Here is a 25,639-nt window from a genome sequence, read left to right on the forward strand (position 1 = left end):
TCTGGCCTTGGTGGGCACAGGGACTGGGTGGGGAGGTGGGAGACAGGCCACGGGGAAGCCCGAGGAGGTTCTCTGAGCAGCGAGGAAAGCCTGCATAACAGCAGAGATGTGGCTTCTTCCCAAGAAGAAGGGAGGTGTGGGGCAGCATCTCATGATCAGTTCTGGGCTTTCACATGTGGGTGCAGTTCCCTCTGCCTGGAGTGTCTCCTCCCTCTTTTCCTGCTCATCTTTCTTGGTCTCAGCTTAAAGGACACTTCCAAAGAGCCTTCCCTGACCCTAGAAGGGGCCTTCCTGGGTTGAGTCCCTCCCTGCTATGCCCCCCATCCTATCATTTACCACATTGTATTGCAGTTACTTGTTTAATAGCATGTCCCCTGGAAGACTGCAAGTTTTTGGAGAGCAGGCACCATGTCAGTTGGACACCCTTCTAGCCTGACACGGTGCCTGGTGGCCAGTAGGGTCTTAGTAAAGAAATATAGATGGTTAGGTGGATAGGAATTGGCCAGGTTGACTATACCTTAGGTATAGAGATAGATAGATAGATAGATAGATGATAGATAGACCCATCTGAATAGAGGTCTTTAGTGGTATGTCACAGGGCTCTGTTTGTTCATTGTTATTATTAAGACTTGAACTACACTAGGACTGATATAAGAAACCTAGCAACTATATTGGATGGAGAACAAAATTGAGATCTAGGAGGATCTTGTTTTTTTTTTTTTTTCGATTGAAGTATAGTTGATTTACAATGTTGTGTTAGTTTCTGGTGTATAGCAAAGTGATTCGGTTATACATACATACATATATATTCTTTTTCAGATTCTTTTCTATTATGGTTTATCACAAGATATTGAATGTAGTTCCCTGTGCTATACAGTAGGACCTTGCGGTTTATCTATTTTATATATAGTAGTTTGTATCTGCTAATCTCAAACTCCTAATTTATCTCTCCCCCTTTGGTAACCGTAAGTTTTTTTTTCTATGCCTGTGAGTCTGTTTCTGTTTTGTAAATAAGTTCATTTGTATCATATTTTAGATTCCACATATAAGTGATATCCTATGGTATTTGTCTTTCTCTGTCTGACTTACTTCACTTAGTATGATAATCTCTAGGTCCATCCATGTTGCTGCAAATGGCATTATTTCATTCTTTTTTATGGCTAAGTAATATTCCATTATATAAATGTACCACATCTTCTTTATCCATTCATCTGTGGATGGACATTTAGGTTGCTTCCATGTCTTGGCTATTGTAAACAGTGCTGCTATGAACATTGGGGTGCATGTATCTTTTTGAATTAGAGTTTTCTCCAGATATATGCCCAGGAGTAGGATTGCTGGATGATATGGCAACTCTATTTTTAGTTTAAAAAACTAAACCTACGTACTGTTTTCCATAATGACTGCACCAATTTACATTCCCACCAGCAGTGTAGGAGGGTTCCCTTTTCTGGATCTAGGAGGATCTTAAGAGGCTGGAGCTATGGACTAAATCCTGCAAGATGAAATTGATGAGGACAAAATGTTAAGTCTTTCCTGAAGGCCTCAAACCCAGGTATAGAAGCCCAGGGTGAGGCTAAGATGTAGTTTAGCGACAACAGCGGTGGAAAAGACTTGGAGGTTTTCATGAGCTGAAAGGTGGGAGTGATGTAGCAGTCAGGTCTTCCCTGGAGAGCCCTGTGCAGCCTGGGCACTGCTGTTGGGGGGCGTTATACTCAAACTGGAGCATGTCCAGCACAGGGTGGCCAGGGTGGTGATGCTCCTGGGGGGTGTCTTCCATCAACCATCCCTCCTTCCTACTGCCTTCTGCCCTGTCCCACCACCCCCTGCTCACTCCTGCTGTGCCCCTTCCGTCTCGTTCTTCTACCTCTGGTCACAGTGAGCTTCAGGAGGAAGGGCCTGCGGGGCCCTGAGTGAGGAGCACTTTGCCCTTGGCACACTGCCCGCTGGCCTGTACCCTTCCCCTGGGTTGGCACAGCCAGACAATTGCCCCTCAGCACTGACCCCTAGGAACAGCGCCTGGTACCCTTGCCTTCTGCCACGTTGAGGTGACTGGGTGATGGTAGCCTTACTGAGACCTTCCTGGGGGTCAGGCACTGTTCCAAGGGCTCACTGACTCCTCCCAGCAACGCCATGAAGAAGGGGCCACCGTTATACCCATTCTATAGGTGAGGATATGGAGGCAGAGAGGTTAGGCAACCTGGCCTCTGGCTACCATAGCTCTACAGAAGGCCAGGGAGAGGGTCCAGCGCTGGCGCAGGGCACCATGGCTCCTCCTCCACGATTTACCCATCACTTGGGTTCCTCCTCTCACCAGCACTCCCCTCTCTCCTCTCTCCTCTCAGGAAGGAGTTCCTCGTGAGTTCGTCAGGGAACGATAACACAGAGAATGGGCTACCTGGCTCCAAGGCGGAAGAGAAAGCACCAACAAAAGTGTGAGCCCTGCTTGGGGCCAAGCAGCCGCCGGGAGCCTCGCTTTCTAATGATGAAACTGATGCCTGAGCCGTGTCCGTGAACCCACGTGCCTGAGACATCTGCTGCTTGGCTCAAACTGTAGTCTTTCCGGGCGGGGAGAAACTGGGGTCCTGTCCAGCCTGCCCCACCCCCTCCCCCGCCAGGGCTCCCCAGGGACAAGGGCTGGCCAGGGGAGGGGCCCTGTGGAAGGTTCAGGAAAGGAAAGGAAGGGCTGGAGCGGTGTGGAGAGCCCGTCCCCCGACACCTGGTTAGATGGTCTCCTTCAGTGTCCCCACCCTGGACAGGGAACGCCTTGGTTTTCCTCCCGATGTCTCTTTGTGAGAGACTTGGGGGGTTGGTGAGGGCTGCCCCAGGAGCTGGACCCTGAGCGTGGAGGGCTAACCCTTATACGGTGGGAGTGGCCAGAGGACTCTACAGGATCCGAGGGTGGGAGGCTGCTGGAGGCGTCCTACAGTGAGAGGCTTTGATGGATTCCTGTTGCCCCATGTCCCTCTAGAGAGGAGCTCCCCTTTCCCCCCACCCCTGGGTGCCTGCCTGCCTGTCTTGGTTCTCCCCCCGCCCCCAGACCCCATGCTGCTCAGAGTCTCTGAACCCTCCCGGGCTGCCACCTTGGTCTGGGGGGTCCTAGCCCACCTAGCCTGCTCCTCTGATCTCTGGGCCCTGAGGGCTCATGCAGGGCTCCCTCAGGCCTTCGCAGAGCACTGGGGCGCCACCTACACCTTTCCTAGTACTTCTCTTGGGGGATCAGGGCTGCAGAGGTGGGCCTCTTGGCCACGGAATGCTCACCCCAGCCCTGCCAACGCTGGCTGCCCCTTCTCCTCGGCATGGCGGGACCATGGCCGCTGCTGGGAACTCCCAGCCAGCTCCGCCCTGCTCCTCTTCCCCTGAAGCAGCAGGTGGCGCCATCTTGCTTGAGGAGTTGCCCCTGGGTTCCTCCAGCTTCTCCCTGCCCGGGGGTGTTCATCTCCGTCCCTGCGTCAAGGCTTGCCTTCACCTCGGGGACCCTGTTGCTTTGGATGAGAGGGCCCTTGGGTTTTCTGGCTGCTTCCTGCTCAGCTGTGCCCCGCTCTCACCCCGGGGGTGGGGAGGTGCAGGCAGAGAGTGCCCACGGTTTGCCTTTGCTTTTCCACGCACTGGTTTGCACACGCCTTGCGTGTGGGGCTAGTCTGTGCCTTAGCTCCTGAGTCCTGGCTCATGCGGTCCCTCCCCGCTTCAGCCCCTATGGAACAGCCAGCTCTGGTGGGCCCTGGTGAGGGGTCCCGCTGCCCTCACCCAAGGTCAGGCAGGGGACCAGGGAGCTGGAGTTGTGTCGTTAATAGCCCCCTGGCCAGCGACTGAGTCTTGGAGGCGTCTGCCAAGTGCTCCCGTGGGCCCCTTGCAGGCCATGTCGTGGTATTGTCCCTGTGGGGTTGGGGAAGTGAGGGGGGGCCGGGGCTGTGATCATGGAGGAATCCGCTATCCGCTCCCACCCCCTCGCTCTCTTGCTGAATTTCTGACACTCTGTCCTCTGGGCCCCTGGGAGGGATGAGAAGGGAGTAGCCCCGTTTTCCAAAGTGTATGGGGACTGCCTGAGGACTCTCCCTGCCAAAAAGCAGCAGCGAGCGTCCCCAGGGTGCAGGTTGGGAGAGGAGGAACAGGAGTGCCTGCAGGGCAGCCATGGCTGTGGCCTGTGACCCTCGCCCAGCCTGAGGGGCTTGCAGGGTCCCACTGAGATCTGCCTCTGTCCCTTGCGGGCTCCTCCACCCATCCTGGGCTCAGGTTCAGATTTTCCTGGCTTTGGGAGCAGACAGACAAGAGCCACCGGTCATTTGGGAAACTTCGTAGGCTGCCTTCACGCAAAACTGCTTTCTTCTCCTTTCCCAGCGTTAGCATTTGGACGGGCAGAGTGTCTTGGGCTCCTCTTACTCCTTTGAGAGGAAGCCAAGGCGTACAGAGGGGCGGGGAGAGGAAGAGCATCATAGGCGGGTCATGCACATTCTCTGGGCTCATCTTTCCCTATCTATAAAATGGGTGTAATAATACCTACCTCACAGGACTGTTGTGAGGCTTGGCAAGTTTTGGTTGAAAAAATCTTTTTTGGCTTGGAAAGGGATCTAGGAGTCCAGGTATCATAATTGGAGGGATTGTTCCAAGTCTGTCCTGTCCTCATCTGTGTGTCCCATCCCCATAGTTCTCACACACACACACACACGCACATGCACACGTACACACATTCTCTCTCTTTTCTGTCTCTCTCTTCCCACCCCTCCCCCTTGGAATTATTTTAGTCTTTGTAATGTTAGAACCCTGGCTCTGATGCTTAAAGTTTCCTGCCCATGGCTTTTGTTTGGTGGTTTTCAGTAGAGGTGATTGGGACTGCAGCGGGGACACTTTGGGCTGCCCCAGTGCCTGAGGGCTCTACTGGCATTTAGTGAAGGTGAGGGCTAAGAATGCTAAACTTAGTCCCCACAACAAACACCGTCTTGCGCCAAGGCCGGGATTATACCCATGGAGAAACACTGGCATGAATTTGCCGTAGAAGATGTATGGGCAAAGCCATCTTCCCAGGCAGACCCTCAGCAAGTGCAGGTCTCCAGGGGCTGGTGAGGGTGTTTTCAGGGCCTGTGGGCTAGAGAGAGCCATTCACAAAGTTGAACTTGGGAGCCCTGGACACGCGAAGCTGTGCTGACAGTAAGGTCAGGAGACCATAGACGAAGTGTTTCCCAGCTCGCCGTCCTTGACCCCGCAGTGGGACCTGAGCATTCCAGGCCTTGCGATTCTCCCGGTGCAGGAATTGGGTAGAAGGCAGCCAGAATGAACCTGGGGTGCTGGAGAGGTCGGGGAGAGGGGCTGGAGAGGTCGGGGAGAGGGGCCGGTAGAGCTCAGGGAGGGGTGTGAGAGCGAGCTCCTGAGATGGGGGCAGCTGAGGGTGTGCCTGGGCGGCGTGCGTGCGTGGAAATGCGTGACTCTGGGGTGGGTGGGCCATGCATGGACGTCGGGGTGTATGGAGGTGTGTGTAAAGGCTGAGTGTGCCTGAGATGGGGGAGGTTCTGCACGTTTCAGGAGCCATCTTCCCTGGCCAGAGCTATATCCGCTGGGGCACCCGGAGGCTGAGAAAGGATAAGAGACAGAGGGGGAGATCAGCCGTGCTCCTGGGCTCCGTAACGCCGTGACTCCATCTCATTGTCACAGACAGCTGCCATCAGAGTGCTGGGGGGAGGGAGTGCCAGGAGGGGGCACTTCTCTGGGGAAAATCCTACAGCTTGCTTCACTTTACTTTGTCCCTTCCCCTCCCACCTGATACACAGTGCTTTTGACTATCTTATGCATGGTTTATTCCTCTGCCTTGGGTGACAACAATACTCATAGTCAATTTCCTATGTAACCATAGATCAAAACAATGCAGCACAAACGGGCCTCGGGGGGCCTCCGATCTGCAGGTGCCTCCTGGGAGGCGCAGATGTGCACACACCCAGCACTGACTTGTGTTCAAGCACAGAATGAATGTGATCAGACTGTCTTGCCTTGACAACATGTTTTGCACTGTAGAGTTTTATCTAGCTTTGCCTTGGATGAAATAAAAATTATGTTTAATAGAAATGGTTTGGGGTTTCTATTTTTGGCTGACTGGAAGTTGGGGCCCAGTGTTATTACTTGCCAGTCAAGCCTCAGTCTCCTTGTGTCTGAAACGTTCCCTGCCTTGGTGAGATAACAGATGTAAAAAGTCTAAGGATGTCTGGCATATTCACAGGCATTCAGGTCGTATTAGTGCTAATAGTACTTCTTCTCTGGAGAAGCTGCAAAGATGGCCCTCTAATACTGGAATCGTTGCCAGGGCCCTCCCTGTACTGATGACCTTGGCAATGATTCTGGTACCACTAAATATCATCACACTCCCTTCCCCAGGCCCTCCCACCCCAGGTTAACATTTATACCCAGGTGAAATCTGTTTCAAATGTACAAGGTAAACCTTAAAGAGGAAAAGCACAAAACGATTTACTGACTGGCGTATGCGGGCACACTGAGCCCTGCTTGGCTGGTCCCTCCAGCTTGCTGTTTTAGGGGACAAGCTATCTGGGGGGGGTGGGGGAGGGAGGAAGTTTAGGCTTATATCCCAGGAATGACTCTACCCATGCACATTTCGTATTGTCCATCTTAAATCATTTGAACATAGATTAACCAAGCACTGATGCCTTCTTTCCAGCTGCTGGGCACAAGGCCCGGCTGGGAAGGAATTAGGACTATATGCGTGTGTGTGTGTATGTGTGTGTGTGAGTGTGTGCTTATATTCATGGATTTTATCATACCACACTTTCTCACCATACCATATCCTTCTTTTCAATGGATTCACCTAAGACTGCATCTCAAAGGGTTTCAAACACTAAGTCCTCAAAGATCTTGTTAAAAGACTCTTCTTCCTCAGTCAAGGGCCCCAGCAATGGAGAAGGCTGTGAGGTCCTCAGTTTCAGCTGATGTCCCTGACAGCCCTCTTTTCCGAGCCCTCAGCTAAAGTACCTGCTCTGTGCTCTCACCCTGAATGGACTCATCACCTGGATCCCTACGCCACCACTCACCTGTCTCCAGGTACTGCTTGTGGCCTGGGACCTCCTGCCACCTTCTCATCAGCTATAGACCTGTTGGATATTGAAGTTTCCTGGTCCATGTCTGAGTTTATAACACTCTTGGAATGCTGTTCATTGAACGTGCTGTTCTCCATGTAAGGATCAGTCCCAAGTCCCAGTTCTCCATGTAAGGATCAGTCCCAATGATAGGTTCCCATCATTGCTGTTTCATCCCTACTTCCTCTCCCCATTCAACTGTCATCATAATGGATAAACAATTGTGTCAAAACCACATTAGGAACTGGGACTGTCCTGGGCAAACCTGGACATACGGTCACCCAGTTAAGGCCATACTGACTCAACTAGGACAAAAATACACATAAATTAAGTGTTCTTAATTTGAGCTGGTAGCAGGCACAGAGACCAGATGGACTCTTCTGAACTAGATGCTCTGTTACATGCTGGTATTACTAAAACGGGCTAAATATTGACCATACACTCAGGGAGCTTATAGTCTCCTGTGATTGAAATAGAAAACTTTTAACACGATGCAAGTTTGCTTCTCACTTGTGGGTCTCCTGTCCAGGCTGCTTTCCACATCTCACTTGGAGGCGTTGCATCTTATGCCCTCCTCTGGGTCCTTGGAGCCTTTTCCATGCAGGTGGTGGATGAGAAAGGTGAGAATGAAGATGGTGTGTTGGAAGGTTTACGGGCCAGGCCTGGAAGAGGACCACATCATTCTGCCCACATGCTCCTCCACAGGGAGGCTGGGAAACGTAGTTACTGGGTGCCCAGGAGAAAGCAAAATGTGTTTTGGGGAACACAGAGCAGCCTGTGAGATGACAGGGGTTCAGGTAGCTGCAGGAGGTTCAGCTGCGGCTGCAGCCCGGATGGTGTGGTGGGGACCAGAGATGGGGGAGCAGGGCAGCAGGCAGCGTAGGCAAGACCCCGATCCTGCGGGGCTTCCAGGCCATGCCAGAAGGTTCGCATTGTATTTTGTAGGCCATGGGGAGCCACTGGAAGATTTTAGCGGGGGAGAGACAGGACTGAGTTCGAGAGGGCAAGACAGGAGACAGTGAGTGTTGTGCTTCTGATTTGGTTGCCCAGGCAAGAGATGGAGGCAGAAAAGGGATGGAGAGCAGTGCAAGGGTTGCGATAATCAGGGGAGTAGAATATACAGAGCTTGATTTTAGGGGGCTAGGAGAAGACGGTGCCAAGGATGGCTTCTAAGCTCCTCCTGCAGATGAGCGGGTACTTAGAGGTAAGTTTGCCCTGAAAGGGAGTGGAGGGGAACAGCGTATTGGGCGTAATGTGCATTTATGGAAGTGGTGAGTGTGCCCCCAGGATACCAGAATAGTAGACAGTTGTAAATCAGAGTCTAGAACTTAGGAGTAAATGGTCTGTTCAGACCATGGGGAAGGTGGGCTCATCTAGGGAATCTTGGGCTCTGACACTCAGCGGCTGGTTGAAGGAAGGGGAGGCCATATGAGTGCAATGAGGGCAAGGCCAAGTGATGTCTTTGAGGTCAAGGTAGCAAGGAATGTTAAGAACAGAGTGGCCATCGCTAAGTTAAGGATCAGTCCTTATGAAGGTCATTGGTGACCCCAGTGAGCCCAGCACAGTGGAAGGGGAGGGCCAGGTGGCAGAGGCAGGAGCGTGATTCCAGGGTGTGGAAGAGTCAGTGGGAGGCACTGGCACATGAGGTTATAATTTCAGGTAACTTGGCTTTGAAGGACAGAAAAGGCATTGGCCCAGGTAGGAAGGAGGATGGATGGTTTTCTTAAGATGGAAGAAATAAAAGCAGGGTTAAATGCCAGTGGGGAAGAGGTGGTGGAGAGGGAAAGCCTGCCTTAGCTGATAGGCAGCAAGAGTCCTTCTGGGTAGACCTGAGGGGATGGGACCCAGAGGCCAGATGGGATGACTGGCTTTAGACAGGGGGTCAACCCTCTGCCACCACGACAGGGAAAGGAGGTCAGGTGGAAATAAAGGCTGGTAAACTGGTGTGTGGGGCGGTGGAGGGGTGGGGTGGGGGTGAGGCAAGAGATTGAGAGACTTTGCCTCATGGTCTCTGGTTCCTACTAAGTTACCGGGTCACGTCATTCGCAGAACAGACTTGAGATTGAAGCCGGAGACGGCTCAGGACCCTCCCAATCCAGGGCCCCAGGCATCTGGCCAGTCCCTTCCCCGCATTCTATTTGTACCTGTACACACCGTAACAGGAGCCGCACACATGGTGGGAGGGAGGGAGGGAGGGTGTGCTCTCACAGCCCAGGGCTTAAGCAAAGCCCCCAGCGTGCTAACAGGTAAGATGGAGGGTCCCCTTCCACTGCCTGAGTGCAAGTATGGAGAAGAACAATCCTGGATTTAGAATCCAGGGATCTGGGTTCAAGTTCTCACTCTATCATTTACCAGTAATCGCCTTGGGCACCACCTCACCTCTCTGAGCCTTGGTTCCGTAACCTGCAAATGGGGATGTTTACACCTACCACTGGTGTTCTTGTGAGGACTGAAGGAGACTGTAGGTGTGAAATACTTCAAAAACTATAAAGTGCTGGCCGTAAATGTAAGTAGTTTCCAAGCCAGGTAAAGCTTCCACAAGCATCTCCATACTTAGAAAGGGCTGCCCAAGGCAAGGCCCCGTCGATGCATCGCCAGTGGGATGGAAGGCGAGCCCAGGTGTGGCCTTGCCGAGCACACCCTCGTGTTCCTGGTAAGGAGAGGCTGTCAGCGGAGTGGGGCAGACCTGGGAAGGGAGGGGTGTGTGTTGAGAAATGACTTCCCGGCAGACAGGATCATATTAACTGTGCAAAACCAAATTCCTGATCTCGCCTCATTCCAACCTCGAAACTGCCCCTCCCAGTCTTCCTGATTCACCCAGTCATTCGGGCCCCAAACAGTAGACTCTACCATGACGCCTTAGTTTCTCTCACACCTGAATCCATTTTACCAGTAAATCGCATCGCATGTGTTCAAAATACATCCTGAACTCCGTGACCTTTCACCACTGTCATCCCTGCAGTCACGGACAGGCCACCGATGGCTCTCGCCTGGTCTTCCTACTGTTGCCCTTGCCCTTAGTCTAGTCTCCAGAGCTATCCTTTTAAAACCAAATTAGATGATGTCATCTCTGTTTCCAGCTAAGACGGAGTCTTAGGGACCATTTACCCTTCTACTTCAAACAACTAAAAAACTGGGGAAGATATATGATATGGTGGTTTTCATCATAGGACAAAAGGGAGTGGAGGACGAAGGTTCCTGAGAGGGAGAAACAAATGAGCCCTTCTATTGGCCCAGTTTACTGCCTGGAGAGAACTTCCGGGCCACAGTGTCGGGAGGGGGACCCAGGCTAAGTCCAGCATTGTCCCTGAGTTGATGAGAGGAGCTGAGAATCTGGGAAAACTAAGTGGGTTAGAATTTGTGGGTTTTCCTGAGTCTTCAGCTGAGTATTGATAGTTGGGTGTGTGAGGAAACTACCTGAGGCCAGGGAGAGAACAAGCAGAAAGGATTAGGGGAAACGCTTGCTGGAGCTGACACAAGGCGGTCTTTAATCTAGGGCCGATCTCACCCACTACTGAGGTGATATCCTTTGAACCTCCTTCCTTATCTGCCAGGAATCATGAAGTTTTCCACTCTAGTTGGTGGCCATGATCCTCTTCCTGGCCCTGTTAAGAGCTCCAGGGATTGTTCTAACCAGTCCTTTCTGGTGGTTCATCCTCAGCCTTAGGTGGCTTCCTCACACACATGGGTTGGTCAGATGCCAAAGACCTGAGGGCGCCATCTACAGCTCTCTGGAACTTTCCCTCTGGAAAGTTCTCTCTTCTCCAGGACTTGGCAAGGTGAGCCCCATCTGCTTTGGCCCCCCCGGCTCCCACCTTCATCTTCTGGATTTCAGGAGGTTGCTAGCCGCTGCCTGAGCCCCCCTCCCTGTGCTCGGCAGTTGTAGGGCTCACTTCGTTTGTTTCTCCTCTCTCGGGGATCACTGTCTTGTGCTGCCTGATGTCTTATGTCTGAAAACCATTCTGTGTATTTTTTCCCCCAGATTTTTAGTTGTTTCAGTTAGGAGAGTAAATCCATTTCCTCCCACTCCATCTCTGTCAGAAGAAATGCATGAAAGCTTATGATCACACAAAAACCTGTACAAAGATGTTTATAGAGATTTTATTTTGTCATTGCCATAAACAAGAAACAGTCTGAATGTTCTTCACCTGGTGAATGGATGAACAAACTGTCACATCCATACAGTGGAATACTCTTCAGTAATCAAAAGTTCCATATACTTTTGGATGAATGAATCTCAAGTGCATTACGCTAAGTGAAACAATTCAGACTTAAGAGGGCACCTACTCTATAGTTCCATTTAAATGACAGCCTGGAAGAAGCAAATCCATAGGGACAGAAAACAGATCAGTGGTTGCCAGTGGCTATAGGTGGGTGTGGGGAAGGCCACAAAGGGCAAGGGAGACTTTTGGGGGGTGATAGAGCTATGGTTGCGTGCTTGCACACATTTGTCAAAATTGGCAGAACTCTACACTAAAAATGGTGAAGTTAACTTTCTGTAAATGACATCTTAAAAAATGACAAAAAAATTAGATGATGTCACTCTTTTCCTCAGAACCTCCCAATTTGTCTTACTCATTCCTCACAATGGCCTAGAAGGCCTTACTGTTCTGATGATCCCTGTTGCCTCTTTGATATCTTCTTTTCCTAACACTCTCCTGCTGACTCATCCCATGCTAGCATCATTGTTCTTGCTGTTCCTCAAACATTGGCCTCCTCCTGTCTCAGGACCTTTGCACATGCTGTTCCTGCACTAGAATGCTCTTCCCCCAGATATCCACAGGTTTCATTGTCCTATTTCTTTTTTTCTGGCCACGCGCTGGCTTGCAGGATCTTAGTTCCCCAACCAGGGATCGAACCTGGGGCCCCAGTAGTGAGATCGCCGAGTCCTAACCACTGGACCGCCAGGGAACTCCCCATCATTCTCCTATTTCAATCAGGTCTCTGCTGAAATGCCATCTCCTCAGAGAAGACTCCCCTGGCTATCTTACCTACAATAACATCTTCCACAGCTCAGACACTGTCTCCTTATCCTGCTTTATTTTTTTCAAAGCGCAGACATATATTTGTTTACTTATTTATTGTATATCTTCTCTAACTAGGATGTAAACTCCATGGGAGCAGAGGCTGTGTCTATTCTCTGGGGAAAATCTAGACTTTCCCTTCTTTCCTTGAAGGAATGGGATCCTCAGAGGCCGGGGAGTACCCAGAGGCAGGGCAGCCCCATGGGGTTCAGAACGGACTGTGAGGTCAGCTGTCTGGGTCCCTGACTTCGCCAGGCAATGCATCTGTAGATGCCTTTCAGTTGGACCACAGGAAGGACAGGAGTTGTGGGCCCTGGATACTAAAATATGGTCTGCAGACAAGCAGCATAAGCATTGCCAGGGAGCTTGTTAGAAATGCAGAATTTCAGGCTCCACCTCCAAGCTACTGAATCAGAATTTGCACTGAGATACATTTCCCAGGTGATTTCTGTGCAAGTTTGAGTCCCTAGCCCAAACCCCATCCTTTCCCCAGGCACTGTCTGCAGGAGGGTGAGAAATGCCAGGGTTTGTCCTGCCCTTGATCTCCTCTTCTTTTGGGTGTCAAAGGGCCTTAAGCAGTGAGTGTGGAGGCCTGTGGGAGGATGCGAGGGAGACCCCAGCCCTGTGTAATCATGACTAAGGCAAGTACTGATCTGGTTCCTGAGTTGCTAGTCACCTTCCTACAACATATTCACATCTTATTACGCTCCTGGAAGGCAGGTATAAAACCCCCTTTTACCCATGATAAAATCAAAGCATTGAGAAGCTAAAAAAATTTCCCACAGACATGTAACTATTAGGTAGCAGAATTTAAATCCAGTAAAATCTGAAAAACAAACAAGCAGTCAACCATTTATGGATGTTCGTAAGTAGTAATAATAATAATGATCATCACTAACATATACTGAGCGCTTGCTGGACCAGGCCTGTCTCTTAGTACCTTGCATGTGTGTACTAAGCCATTTGGAGACAGGCTGGGTCCTCGGGCCTAGGACTCTTTACTGGGGTGCTTGCACCTGGACAATGGGGTCCTTGAGCAACAGAATACAAAGAAACTGTATGGGACTAAAAATAACTGCATGCACGTGCAGTTGGGGCAAAGTATGAACGATAAGACACAAAAAGGCCACAAACCAAATGCCACTTCCAAGGTGCCAGGAGCAAAAGCCCACAGTGTGGGCAGACCACCTAAGCCCCCCTCTGGCCCAACCCACAAATCTCCCCCCACGCTCACCCCATTTAAGGAACCAGCTTGCCACCCCTCCCCACCCCCCCACCCCCCGGCAGCGAGCAGGGGCACCTGTTACTTGTTTTTGCTCCCTAGTGCTGCAGCATGAGCCCCAATAAAGCCTTCCTGAATTCCTCATATGGCCTCTTATCAATTTCCAAGGACCCAGGTTGGTAACAATTTCACCCTCACAGCAACCCTATGAGGGAAGAGCCATTATTATTAGTCCCATTTTACAGATGAGGAAATGGAGACACAGAGGTATTAAGTATTTGTATAGAAGAGAGTCTGGAAAGATACACATCCAACTGAGATCAGTGGTTGCCTCTGATGAGGGGGATTGGGGATTGGGCTGGAAATTGAAGATGAAACTTTAACTCGTTATTTATTTATTTATATAAATTCATTTATTTATTTATGGCTGCGTTGGGTCTTCGTTGCTACGTGTGGGCTTTCTCTAGTTGTGGCGAGCAGGGGCTATTCTTCGTTGCAGTGCGCGGGCTTCTCATTGCGGTGGCATCTCTTGTTGTGGAGCACGGGCTCTAGGCGCGCGGGCTTCAGTAGTTGTGGCTCGCGGGCTCTAGAGCTCAGGCTCAGTAGTCGTGGCGCATGGGCTTAGTTACTCCACGGCATGTGGGATCTTCACAGACCAGGGCTCGAACCCGTGTCCCCTGCATTGGCAGGCGGATTCTTAACCACTGTGCCACCAGGGAAGCCCCATTATTTATTTTAAAGAAATTTTTATTTATTTTTTTAATGAAGTATAGTTGATTTACAATGTTATGTTAATTTCTGCTGTACAGCAAAGTGATTCAGTTATACATAAACATGCACTCTTTTTTATATTCTTTTCCATTATGGTTTATCACAGGATTAAAAAAATTTTTTTTATTTACTTATTTTGGCTGCACCAGGTCTTAGCTGTGGCATGTGGGATCTTTAGTTGCGGCATGCAGACTTCTTAGTTGCGGCATGTGGACTCTTAGTTGCGACATGCATGCGGGATCTAGTTCCCCCACCAGGGATCAAACCCGGGCCCCCTGCATCGGTAGCACAGGGTCTTGCCCACTGGACCACCAGGGAAGTCCCTATCACAGGGTACTGAATATAGTTCCCTGTGCTATACAGTAGGACTTTGTTGTTTATCCATTCTATTTATAAGAGTTTGCGTCTGCTAATCCCAAACCTCCCACTCCATCCTTCCTCCTCCACCCCCCCGCCCCACCTTGGCAACGGCAAATCTGTTCTCTATGTCTGTTTAACTCTTTAACTCTTCAGTGTTGTTGGAATTTTTATAACTATGTAATACATTCGTAATAAACACACACACAGAGTTTTGAGTCAAGGTGTGCTGGCCTCTAAAGCCCAGATTCTTTTCTCCTCACTACAACGTCATCACACGTCTCTCCTTTCAACTTCCCATTCTGTCCTTCTCTCTCACTCTGTTCTCTGAACGCAGGGCTTCTTCCTGTCCCTTCCTTTGTAATTGCTGTTCCCTCTAGCTACGCTCGCCTCCTAGAATGCGTACAGCCTATTTGGTCTCCAGCTCTATTTCAGACGTCACTGTCCCTGGCATTTGCACACACCTGTATTACAGCGCTTCCCACTCCATCCTTAAATTCTCCCCTGAGCTCCCCTACCACGCTACCGGGCTGGGCTGTGTCTCACCCGCCTCCGGGTGCCTCTCCCAGTTCCTGGCCCACGTTCGCACTCAGCGCTCCATCGTGGTCCCTGTAATGGCTTGCTTTTAGGTGGGGACCTTCTCGTGGAGACAGCTCTGGACTGGATCTGGGAGCACCAGACCAGTACTCCTGCGTCAGGCTCATCTTTCTGGGATTCAGTTCCCTTCCTTCCTTGTGGGAAGAAGGCGGGTCTTTTCTCCCACCAACCCGCTCACCACGCCCTCCCTTCCGGAGATGGTGAGGGTCAGCTGTGAGAGTCTCCGTGTTAGTCACGTTACAACTTCCTGGTTCTCTTTTGATCCCTCCGCCCCCTTTCTGTGGAACCACCTGTACTCTGAGTGTCGAGTGCAAAGGTCAGCCCATCTCCGCACATATCCAGGTCGTAGGGGCTTCCCTGGCGGCGCAGTGGTTGAGAATCTGCCTGCCAATGCAGGGAACACGGGTTCGAGCCCTGGTCTGGGAAGATCCCACGTGCCGCGGAGCAACTGGGCCCGTGAGCCACAACTACTGAGCCTGCGCGTCTGGAGCCTGTGCTCCGCAACGAGAGGCAGCGATAGTGAGAGGCCCGCGCACCGCGATGAAGAGTGGCCCCCGCTCGCCGCAACTAGAGAAAGCCCTCGCACAGAAACGAAGACCCAACACAGCCAAAAAAAAAAAAAAAATCCAGGTCGTAAAAAGCACAGGCACTTTCAGGTTAGCTGCTGAATGTCACCCTAAAACATTCTATGTGTATGTACATGTGTCTGTGTGCATATATATTATATATATTTCATTATCCTTCTATTTTAAGTAATTTTTTCCTTATAATTTCTGCTTTGACCTATGAATTATTTAGAAGTGCTGTTAACATCACATATGCATTTTACATTTAAAAAATTATTGTTTGCTGTTGTCTCATAACTTAATAGCATTGCAGTCAGAGAGCTTAATCGGTTTGATAGTCTTAGACCAGGTTTCTTAGAAAACTTAAGTTGTCTAAGTTAAACTTAATCTTAACGCTTTATTATGGGGTTCAATCCCAGGGAAGCAGGCGTTAGGGGGAAAGGGCTGCGAGGCAGGGAAAGAGAGAAAGGTGATGTGATAAGGAACTGACCACAGCTGGCTCAGCAACACGCAGCTGTTTGCTGAATCACAGGGACTGTCTCTGGGGAGCTAGGGCTTCTCTGAATAATTTCATTTTGGGGAAGAAGGTAGAATAATTTATCTGCTGGCTCCCTCCTGTCTCCTGTTTCCCATTATTCAACATTTATCCCAAAGACAATAATTTCCCTGTTTTGTTAGTCTTTTCAGGGAGCCCTGGGGAAGCAGAGCCTTGTGGGTACAGTCTGCTGGCTCTGGGTGCTGGTGGGTACAATGAAGACCACCCAAGCCAAAGCCCAGCCCTGGCCCCAGGGGAGATGGAGACCGATGTGGTGTTAGGAGAAGAGGTGGTGGCAGTTACCAGGGCTTTGGAACCAGGGGAATGAAAGGGGCCAGTACTGGGGCCACCCAGGGCAGGAAGCCAGGCCAGGGACTGTATCCTGGGGGTGAGTGGATGGGGAATGCAGGCAAGGCTGATCAGAAATTGATGGGAGCACAAAACTGGGTGTATCCATACTGCTTTTGAAATGGGTTGAGACTTACTTATGGACTAGTATGTAGTTAATTTTTTTTATAAATGTGCTTGAGAAGGATGCTTATTTTCTAAGTATTGTGTGCAAGTTTCTACACATGTCTATTAATCAAGCATATGAAGTATGTTGTTTAATTGTCTATACTAATATTTTACCTGTTTGCCCTAACAATCATGGAGAGAAGTGTGCTAAAAGTTTGCTCTATGATGGTGGATTTACCAATATCTCCTTGTAGTTCTAGCAGTTTTTGAGGCTATTTTAAAACTGTGTTTATATAAGTTTAAAAAACCTATTTACTGAGAAAAAATTCAGATATACAGAAAAGTAGAAAAATAATAAATATCCATCACCTAGATTTTGTACTTCTTGACATTTTGCTATCTTAGCTTCAACTGTTTTTTTCCCCCTGAACTATAACTTGTGTTATTTTACCCCAAATACTTCTGCATGCATCTCTAAAAATTAAGGATATTTTTTCTTAAGTATAGTATTATAATGAAATTCACATTTCCTTGTTGTCATCCAATACCCAAATCGTATTCATATTTCCCCAGTTAGCCCTTAGCTCAAATGTCTTTTCCTGCTAATTGGTTCAAGTCAGGATCCAATCAAGGTCCACACCCTGTATACGGTTGTTACCCTCTTAAGTCTTTAGAATGTCCCACCTTCTGGTTTCGTCTGTTAGCTTCCAAATGGTGTCATTTAACTTATTCCTCTAATTCTTATATTTCCTATAAACTGGAAATTAGATGTAAGCTTTTGGATTAAGCTTGTTTGATTAAGTTGCCTTTAAGTGATGCAACATGAGGTGTACTTCATCTTCACGTCGGTAGGCACATAATAACTGGTTATTCCAGCGTTAGGGCGTAGGTGATGACAGCCTAATCCCTTGATTTTAAAGTTAAGTTTTCCTCTTGAGATTAGCAAGGAATCCACGAGGGTGATACTTGGGCATTATGCAAATATCCTGTTATCCATCAACCTTTCACTTAATGGTTTTAGCATCCATTGATCCTTGCTTGAGTGAATTATTTCATTAGAAGATGCAAAAAAATGATTTTCTATCATTCATCTATATCAATTAGCTATATTTTTCTGTAAAGAGAGCTTTCCCTCACCACCTTGAGCCATCTTGTTACCTGGAAGTAGATTTCTACGGCAAAGCAGAATAATGCTTAATTTTTTTCTCTTTAAATATCATTTCAGAATAAAGACTTGGTGTGATAGGTAACTCCTGTGGTGACAAAGGGATTGCGTTGTTGTTTTTTTTCATTTCTTTTTTCTTATTGTTTACAAGTTTTAACTTACTATACCTTCCTGGTGAAAATTGAAGCTTTTATGACTATGTAGTGACTCTCTTTATCCTAAAAATAGTTTTTTCTTTTTGTCCTAAATCCCTATTTAAAAAAATACTATATAGCTTCCCCAGCTTAAATTTGGTTATGTGCTTGCTTTCTATGTCTTTTTTCATCTTTTTGGTTTTAATGATCTGTAACTTAACATTTTGGGTGTGTCTTTTATAAATAACATGTAGCTTGATTTTATATTTTTATCCATTTTGCCTATCTTTATGTATCAGTTGGTGACTTTAACATTTATTGTAATTTTGATATGTTTGTTTTTAGCATCCTATTTTGTATATTTTATTTGTTCCATTTTCTATGCTTTCCTTCCTTTTAGCTCTCCTCCTCCTTCTTTTGAGATTGTTTGATATTTTGTTTATTTTTCCTTAATCTATTTCTTGTTTTGATTGTTTTGAAGTTAAAAACTTTATTTCCATTCTTTTGGCGGTTACTCTTTTGACCATTTAGAATATGTATGGTCAAGCCACTCAAGATGGCTGTTCTCTTGCTCTCTGTACATCCCCTGCCCGACCAGTGCCTGCTTCCCTTATACCCTGCTCACATGACTGACCTTCCTACACACTTGCCCCCGCCCAGCTAGTAATTGTTCTTATCCAAAGGGGTGGTGCGCGTTGTGCCCCTCTGGTGGTTTCCCTGGTAACTAATGTGCCAATCTGACCTCAATTCCCCCTATAACTGGCCATTTCCCCTCCCCCCGGGGGCAAAGCCTGCTGCCATGTCCTGCCTGCCATCTGCTGCACACAGTGGGGTGTTGCTCCAGAACTTTGCTTCAGACATGTTAGCTCCCCCATCCATGAAACCATTAATGTCTCTGTCACTGACTCTGGGCTCTTTCTTTGGTCTTAAAACAGGGCAAGTACAGGCCTTGTAGGCCTGCAGGATGCAGCCCAACAGAATATAATACATACACTTTATGTATCATAACTTTAATCAATATTTAAAACCCCCTCTTGAGAAAAGTTAAGAACTTCAGAGTATTTTAACTCCAGCTAGCCTCTCCTGACTTACACACTATTGCTATTCTGTATTTTGATTAGACTTTTAAAAATTAACCCACAAAATAGATGTTATTGTTATTTTATGTTGACAAAATTTGTTTAGATTTATCGACATTTTTACCAATTGCATTCTTTACTATTCCTTCTTGCATCTCAGTTTTTCTTTTTAGCATCTTTTTCCCTCTCCCTAAAGTATATACTTTAAGTGTTCCTTTAGAGAAGGAACATTGTTGGTAATAAACTCTCAGTTTTTGTTTTCCTAAAAATACCTTTCTTTGTCTTGAAAGATAGTTTTGTAGTATTCACAATTCTTGGTTGACTGTTATCTCTTGGCACACTGAAGATACAATTCCACTGTCTTCTATCTTTTTTATGCTGTGGGGAAATCTGCTGTTAGTCTGATTGTGGTACATTTGTGGTATTGTAAGTGGTCTGGGTTTTCTCTCTAGCTGCTTTAAAGTGTTTCTTTTCATCTTTGGTGTTATGAAGACTCACTATAATATGCCTAGGTGAAGATTTACTTTAATGTTTCCACCTTGGTTGTATGGGTATACACTATGGTGGCATATACTGTATCTGTGGATTCTTGCCTTTAATTAGTTCTGGATATTCTCAGCTGTTAAGTTTTGGGATATTGTTTCCCTTTCATTCTTTCTGTTCTCTCCCTCTGGGGCTCTAACTGGATATATTAGACCTTATCATTCTAGCCTCCATTATTCATAGCCTTGTTTTCATATTTTAAAGTCTTCTTATCTCTTTCTGCTAAAAACTGAAACTGAAAAATGAAATAAGCCAGGCACAAAAAGATAAGTACTATATGATTCCACTTATATGAGTAGTCAAATTTGTAGAGACAGGAAGTAGAATGGCGACTGCCAGAGGCTGGGTTATGGGAGAAATAGGGTTATTATTTAATACGTACAGAGTGTCAGTTCGGCAAGGTGAAAACTATTCTGGAGATGAATGGTGGTGATGGATGTACAACAGTGTGAATGTCAAAACCATTAAACTGTATACTTAGAAGTGGTTAAGATGGTAAATTTTATGTTGTGTGTATTTTACCACAATTAAAAAAATTTTAATGTGGAAAATATCCATTTTTAATTTATATAAATATTTTATAAATTATTACCATACTGGAGGCCCTATAGTGTGGTAGTTTATAGCATGAACTCTGGAGTCAGAATGCTCATGTTGAACTTACTAGTATGTAACCTCAGGCAAGGTACCAAATCTCATTATGCTTAGTTTTCTTATCCTTAAAATGGGGATAAGAACAGTACCTATCTCATAGGTTTGTGTGAGTATTAAGTGAATCCATACATGACGAAGCACTTAGAATAGTGTCCAGTACATAGAAATACTCTATTAGTTATTATTATAGATAATTCTAACACCTAAAGTCCTTGAGATTCTATTTTCTGTTTTTGAAAACAGAAAACCATGGTGGTTTTTATTTTTTAAAATGTTGGCCTATCTTTGTGAGCTCATGTTTGGAGGATCTCTGTCTGGGAATCCCGAGGCTCTAAATTTGGGATGTTTTCCTCCTTCATTAGATGCCACCTGGGACCACATTTACCCCATTCAATTGTCTCTGCTCCATGTGGGAATCCCAGGTTCAGCTTCCCTACCTGCAGTGAGTCTGGGTTTAGTTCTGATCTTAGCCTTAATATAGGTCTTTGTCCCAGGGCAACCCAAGATATTAGTTAGCTATTGCTCCCAGATATCCACCTTAGTTTCAGCTCACAATTCTGATGGTTTTGTTTTATTTTATTTTGATTTTTTTGGCCTTTGAGGATTTCTATTATTTACTAAGAACGTAGGAAGCCATTAACAAGTATATTTTATGTAGGATTTGACCCAACTATAGCAAGAGGGTCCTCAGGATACCTGGGCCTCCATACAGCTGCCAGGGAAGTCCATGGGGCTTACTTCTTTGACCATTTTGAGTGCAGGAACTTATTCATGCTAATATCCTCAGAACCCAGCTTGGAGACCATCTCATTCCTGGCAGGTGATAAATGACTTTTTTAAAATGAATGATAAAAATGAAAAAATAAAATAAAATAAATAAAATGAATGATAAAAACCACACCCAGTGTTCTCCAGGTAGAAGTTAGGACTTAGAGGTACAATACCTCTTTCCAGCCACTTAGGGAGCCATGATTTAATGTCAGCCTTGAATGCCCAAATCCTCTCTCTCCCCAGTCCTAGGTTATCTCTGGCCTGTGGCTGCTATCAGGGCAGGAAGGAAGGGGAGGAAGACAATGGGACAAGGCCTGTGTGGAAAGCACACTCACTGACCCTGGCTTCCCCAGTCGGCTGTTCACTGTTGCCCTCACCCATCAGCTCTGGTCCCCATGTCTCCTCTTCTTCTACTTTGAGAATAATTGTCTCCCCTAGACCTTTTCCTACCCAGGCCAAAGAATAAAGATCATAGTTCAATAGTCCTAGCTCAGCTCTTTTCAACAGCCCAGTCAGCCTATGTCAAAGACTTCATGTACCAGTTTAATAAACAGTGGCCACAGAGGTAACAATAATAACAATAGTAAGGAACAGTGTTTGTGCCAACAGCAGGACAGCTCATTTTCCATTATAACTGATTTCTTGTTCAGATGGGCTTGGGGATGGGTGGGGAAGGAGAGGGTTTGCTTAGACCCTTTCGTGCCTCTCTCTAGCCCTTGGTGATCCGGGCTCTCAGAATAGCATCTGTTTCCATTCAGTAGAGTAGAAGGTTCCTTCTTGGCTTAGCAATGCCTTCTGAGACCTCAGCCTGGAAGCTGGCTTGTTCAGTGGGCTGTGTCTCTCCCACCTTGGGATGCTGGGAGCGTCAGAGGCAGCTGAGCTGGGGCTGCTGACTTCCTGGGTGCCTGTGGGCTATGGGGTCTCTTACAGGAATGGAGGTCCTTTGCTGCACCAAGATATGCTGAGGGTGTGGGCAGAGATGTGTGCCCAAGGGGGCTCTTGCTCTGTGCCTGACTTCTGGGGGATCCCCAGGTGGGCAGGGTGGGGGGGGGGAAGCAGTTGCCAGCACTGCAGGGGGCAGCAGCATCATGGATCAGACTAGAATAAAAGAGACCAACAAAGAAATCAGACGATTGGAAACTGGACAAAATGGTGGCATGCAAAATTAATCTCCTTTTCTGAAGCTTTTTGCTTACCTCTCTACCCTCTAGAGGCCTTTCCACCCACCTTCTTATCAGAATCAATTCTCTGGAAAATGTCTGATAGTCTCATTCTGCCAGAGAACAGAGAATGGTAAAGCTGGGGGTGTTCCATACTCTTTGTATTTAATGGGAATCTCTGATCGAAGGAATTTCATAATGGTGGCATCCCAGGTTGTCACTTGCTGGGAAGGAAGGTTGTTGGGGATGTAAGGGGGTATCTCAGAGGCATGAAGCCACTAAGGATGGTTTGGTACCCTCAGAGGAGAGGAAGGGAGGGAGGGCACAACAGGTAGAGCAAACATGCTTACCTTCCGGACATTGTAGATCCAGTTGAGATAGGCTGTGGCCTTGGTGTACACTCCCGGGGTACTCGGCTCCCCACAGCCATGGCCCCAGCTCACGATGCCCACTACTTGCCACCGGTCAGAGAGATACATCAGAGGCCCACCGCTGTCACCCTGTGAGAGGCCAGAGCAGGGGCTGCTGGAGAGGGCAGGCAGGGCGGGGGTGGAGGGGTGGGCTTCTCCTTCCTCCCCTGTCTGCATTGGCCCATCTGTCTCCTGCTCTCCAGAGCGCTCTGCTGTTCCACCCCCACCCCTTGTGCTCATGTAGTTCTTGCAGCCTGCAATACCCTTCCCTTTGGGGCAAAAGTGTTCTGGGGTCAAGTAAGTTGTGGGTGTGCTCTTAGCCCTCTCTCGGAGATACACAACTTGGGCTCTAAGGGGTTCTGTGGTAAGGGAGCCTGATTATCTTTGTTTTTTTTTTTTTTTTTTTAAACCACTGTCGGTTTTTTTTTTTTTTGATTTATTTTTTAATTAATTAATTTATTTTTGGCTGTGTTGGGTCTTCGTTACTGCATGTGGGCTTTCTCTAGTTGCGGCGAGCGGGGGCTACTCTTTGTTGTGGGGCGTGGGCTTCTCATTGCGGTGGCTTCTCATTGTGGAGCACGGGCTCTAGGTGTGTGGGCTTCAGTAGTTGTGGCACGCAGGCTCAGTAGTTGTGGCACGCGGGCTCAGTAGTTGTGGCTCGTGGGCTCTAGAGTGCAGGCTCAGTAGTTGTGGCGCATGGGCTTAGTTGCTCTGTGGCATGTGGGATCTTCCCAGACCAGGGCTCGAACCCGTGTCCCCTGCATTGGCAGGCAGATTCTTAACCACTGCGCCACCAGGGAAGCCCTGTGATTATCTTTGTTTAACCTAGTAGTTCCCAGATTTATTGAACCACTTCAGGACCTATTTCATGTCAGCCACTGTTCTAGACAATTGGGATTCAACCAGTGAAAAGAAGATCCCTGCCCTAAGGGAACTTGAAATCACATAGAGAAACAGAGAGAGAGAGAGAGAGAGAGGAGAGAGAAAGAGAGACAGAGAGAGAGAGAGAGAGAGAGAGAGAGAGAGAGGAGAGAGAAAGAGAGACAGAGAGAGACAGAGAGACAGAGAGAGAGAGGGTGAGGGGGAAACAAGCAAACAACAAAACAGACAAGGAAATGTCAGATAGTGAAAAGTGCACTTATTTGGGTGTCCTTCTTACCAGCTCTTATAGCCCCTGGGGCTTCTTGCCTCAGAACCCGATAACTCTATAGCTGAACTGCCTGTTTATTCACTGCCCCCCCCAACTGTGAGCTCCCTGAGGGAAGACGCTGTCCCCAAAGTTCAGCATTTACCTGACATCAAGTCATCAAGAGACTAAGAGATGCCTCGCTAGTGAAGGAATTTAATGACTGAGAAGCGGGTGGGAGTAGGGTTTGGGGTTTTAATGAAAATGCTTCAGAAAATCCTCTGGGTGGGTATGTGAGAATATATTCAGGGATTGGCCAGTGGGATGGGCTGAGGGGACCGTGCACCAGGGCTCATCCAGCATGAGATGGGTTTTCTCTAATGTAGTTCAGCAGCTTGAGGACAGCTGTAGAGAAAACAGACCTGGGGTTCCTGCCCTCTAGGGGCTCGTACTCTTTTAAATGATGGGAAGTAAGAGCGGGTGGGGAGGGCTTCCCTGGTGGCGCAGTGGTTAAGAATTCGCCTGCCCATGCAGGGGACACGGGTTCGAGCCCTGGTCGTGGAAGATCCCTCATGCCGCAGAGCAACTAAGCCCGTGAGCCACAACTACTGAGCCTGCGCTCTAGAGCCCGCGAGCCACAACTACTGAGCCCATGTGCCACAACTACTGAAGCCCGTGCGCCTAGAGCCCGTTCTCTGCAACAAGAGAAGCCACGACAATGAGAAGTCCGTGCAGTGTCTCCGCAACTAGAGAAAGCCCGCGCACAGCAATGAAGACTCAACATAGCCAAAAAAAAAAAAAAAAAAAAAAAGAGCGGTTGGGGAGTATAACATCATCTTTGCATGTGAAATATACATTTGAAATCTTTCGGCTTCTATCTATCTATCCATCCATCTATCCATCTGTCCTTATATCTTTATCTGACTATAGTCCTTCCCTCCCTCTCCTCCTTCCTCCCTTCATCACATACTGAGTGCCCACCATATGCAAGACTTCATGGGGGGCATTCATCCTCTGAGCTTTTTCTTCAGGGCAGATATCCCCTATCTCTATAATTCCCTCATGATCCTTGGAGGCCCCACCTGGCAGGTGTCCACACCGCCCTCCGGGATGCCTGCACACAGCATCTTCTCGGTGACCTCCCCCTGGTACGCATCCTCTGCATTGCACCGAGTGCTGTCAATGAGCTGGACAGACGCCTGCAGCAGTATGTCAGATATCTTCCCTGGAGGTTGAAAACACACTCACATACCCATTCTTGCCTTCAACCCCCAGCCCAGGATATTCTCTGGGTTGCCTGGTACCTTGGTGCTTGGACCTCCAGGATGGGTTTTTCTAAAGGATGGTCCTCCTTCCCATCACTTTCGGGAGGTGCTCACTTAGTCCTGTGGTTCTGAGCCTGGGACTTACCTCCGTTCTGTTCTGTAAAGCCCCATCCGCTGACCCAGAGTGGGGTGGCTGGAGTGAGTTCCTCGTCAGAGAAGGGCAGGCAGATGGGCCTGACTGTGCCTACCAGGAGCAAAGAGGAAGAGGGGACCCAAGGTTCAGGAGAGCCTGGCAGCTAAGCCCTCTGTAAGTGTTGACACCACGGTTTCTATAACATACATTTCATGGGATGTTAATAGAAGTGGCATGAAAAAAAGGTTCTGTGGTCAAATAAGTTTAGAAAATGTGATTAAACAAAATAAAACAAATTGCTTAAAAAATTAAAAAAACTTCTCATATCATTAATATACTAATGTGCTCCAGGAAGAGAGCTATAGTATAAAAATGTTTTCCAAACTTATATGAGAATGGAACCCTTTTTTACCCAAGGGACCAGTGTCCTGTGGAAGCTACCATTGGAAATGCTGATCTAAATACTACCCAATGTAAACATGAGTCATGGAACAGAGCTGTTCAAAGAATCTATGGGCTGACTTAACAGTAATGAGTCCCTGCCCCTGGAGGAGAGCAAATGGGCCCAATGACCCCTTGGCAGGGAGATTGTGCAGGC

The 25,639-nt window shown here is 47.9% G+C and overlaps 2 protein-coding genes across 7 annotated transcripts in view; one reads left to right on the plus strand and one right to left on the minus strand.

The window, feature by feature from the left end:
• SCN4B (sodium voltage-gated channel beta subunit 4) overlaps nucleotides 1-6,054 on the plus strand; it is an 18,154-nt gene extending 12,100 nt beyond the window's left edge. Inside the window, exon 5 of the mRNA XM_082411179.1 lies at nucleotides 2,346-6,054. Within this exon, the coding sequence (XP_082267305.1) occupies nucleotides 2,346-2,439 (94 nt within the window). The 3' untranslated portion in view covers nucleotides 2,440-6,054. The remainder of the gene's footprint in view (nucleotides 1-2,345) is intronic.
• Nucleotides 6,055-21,469: 15,415 nt separating this feature from the next.
• Nucleotides 21,470-25,639, minus strand: part of TMPRSS4 (transmembrane serine protease 4) — a 37,988-nt gene continuing 33,818 nt past the window's right edge. The window contains exons 10-13 of one of the 6 annotated variants that reach the window (XM_082411144.1): nucleotides 25,054-25,152; nucleotides 24,726-24,868; nucleotides 22,458-22,607; nucleotides 21,470-22,045 (exon numbers count right to left, since the gene is read on the minus strand). In XM_082411144.1, coding sequence (XP_082267270.1) covers nucleotides 22,034-22,045; nucleotides 22,458-22,607; nucleotides 24,726-24,868; nucleotides 25,054-25,152 — 404 coding nt within the window. In that variant the 3' untranslated portion in view covers nucleotides 21,470-22,033. Of the gene's footprint in view, nucleotides 22,046-22,457; nucleotides 22,633-22,936; nucleotides 23,452-24,624; nucleotides 24,869-25,053; nucleotides 25,153-25,639 lie in introns of those variants that run through there. The other 5 variants (XR_014250388.1, XR_014250389.1, XM_082411145.1 and 2 more) reach the window with 5 other exon arrangements.

Source organism: Balaenoptera physalus, assembly GCF_965194825.1.
Source record: "Balaenoptera physalus genome assembly, chromosome: 10".
NCBI classification, from domain to species: Eukaryota; Metazoa; Chordata; class Mammalia; order Artiodactyla; family Balaenopteridae; genus Balaenoptera; species Balaenoptera physalus.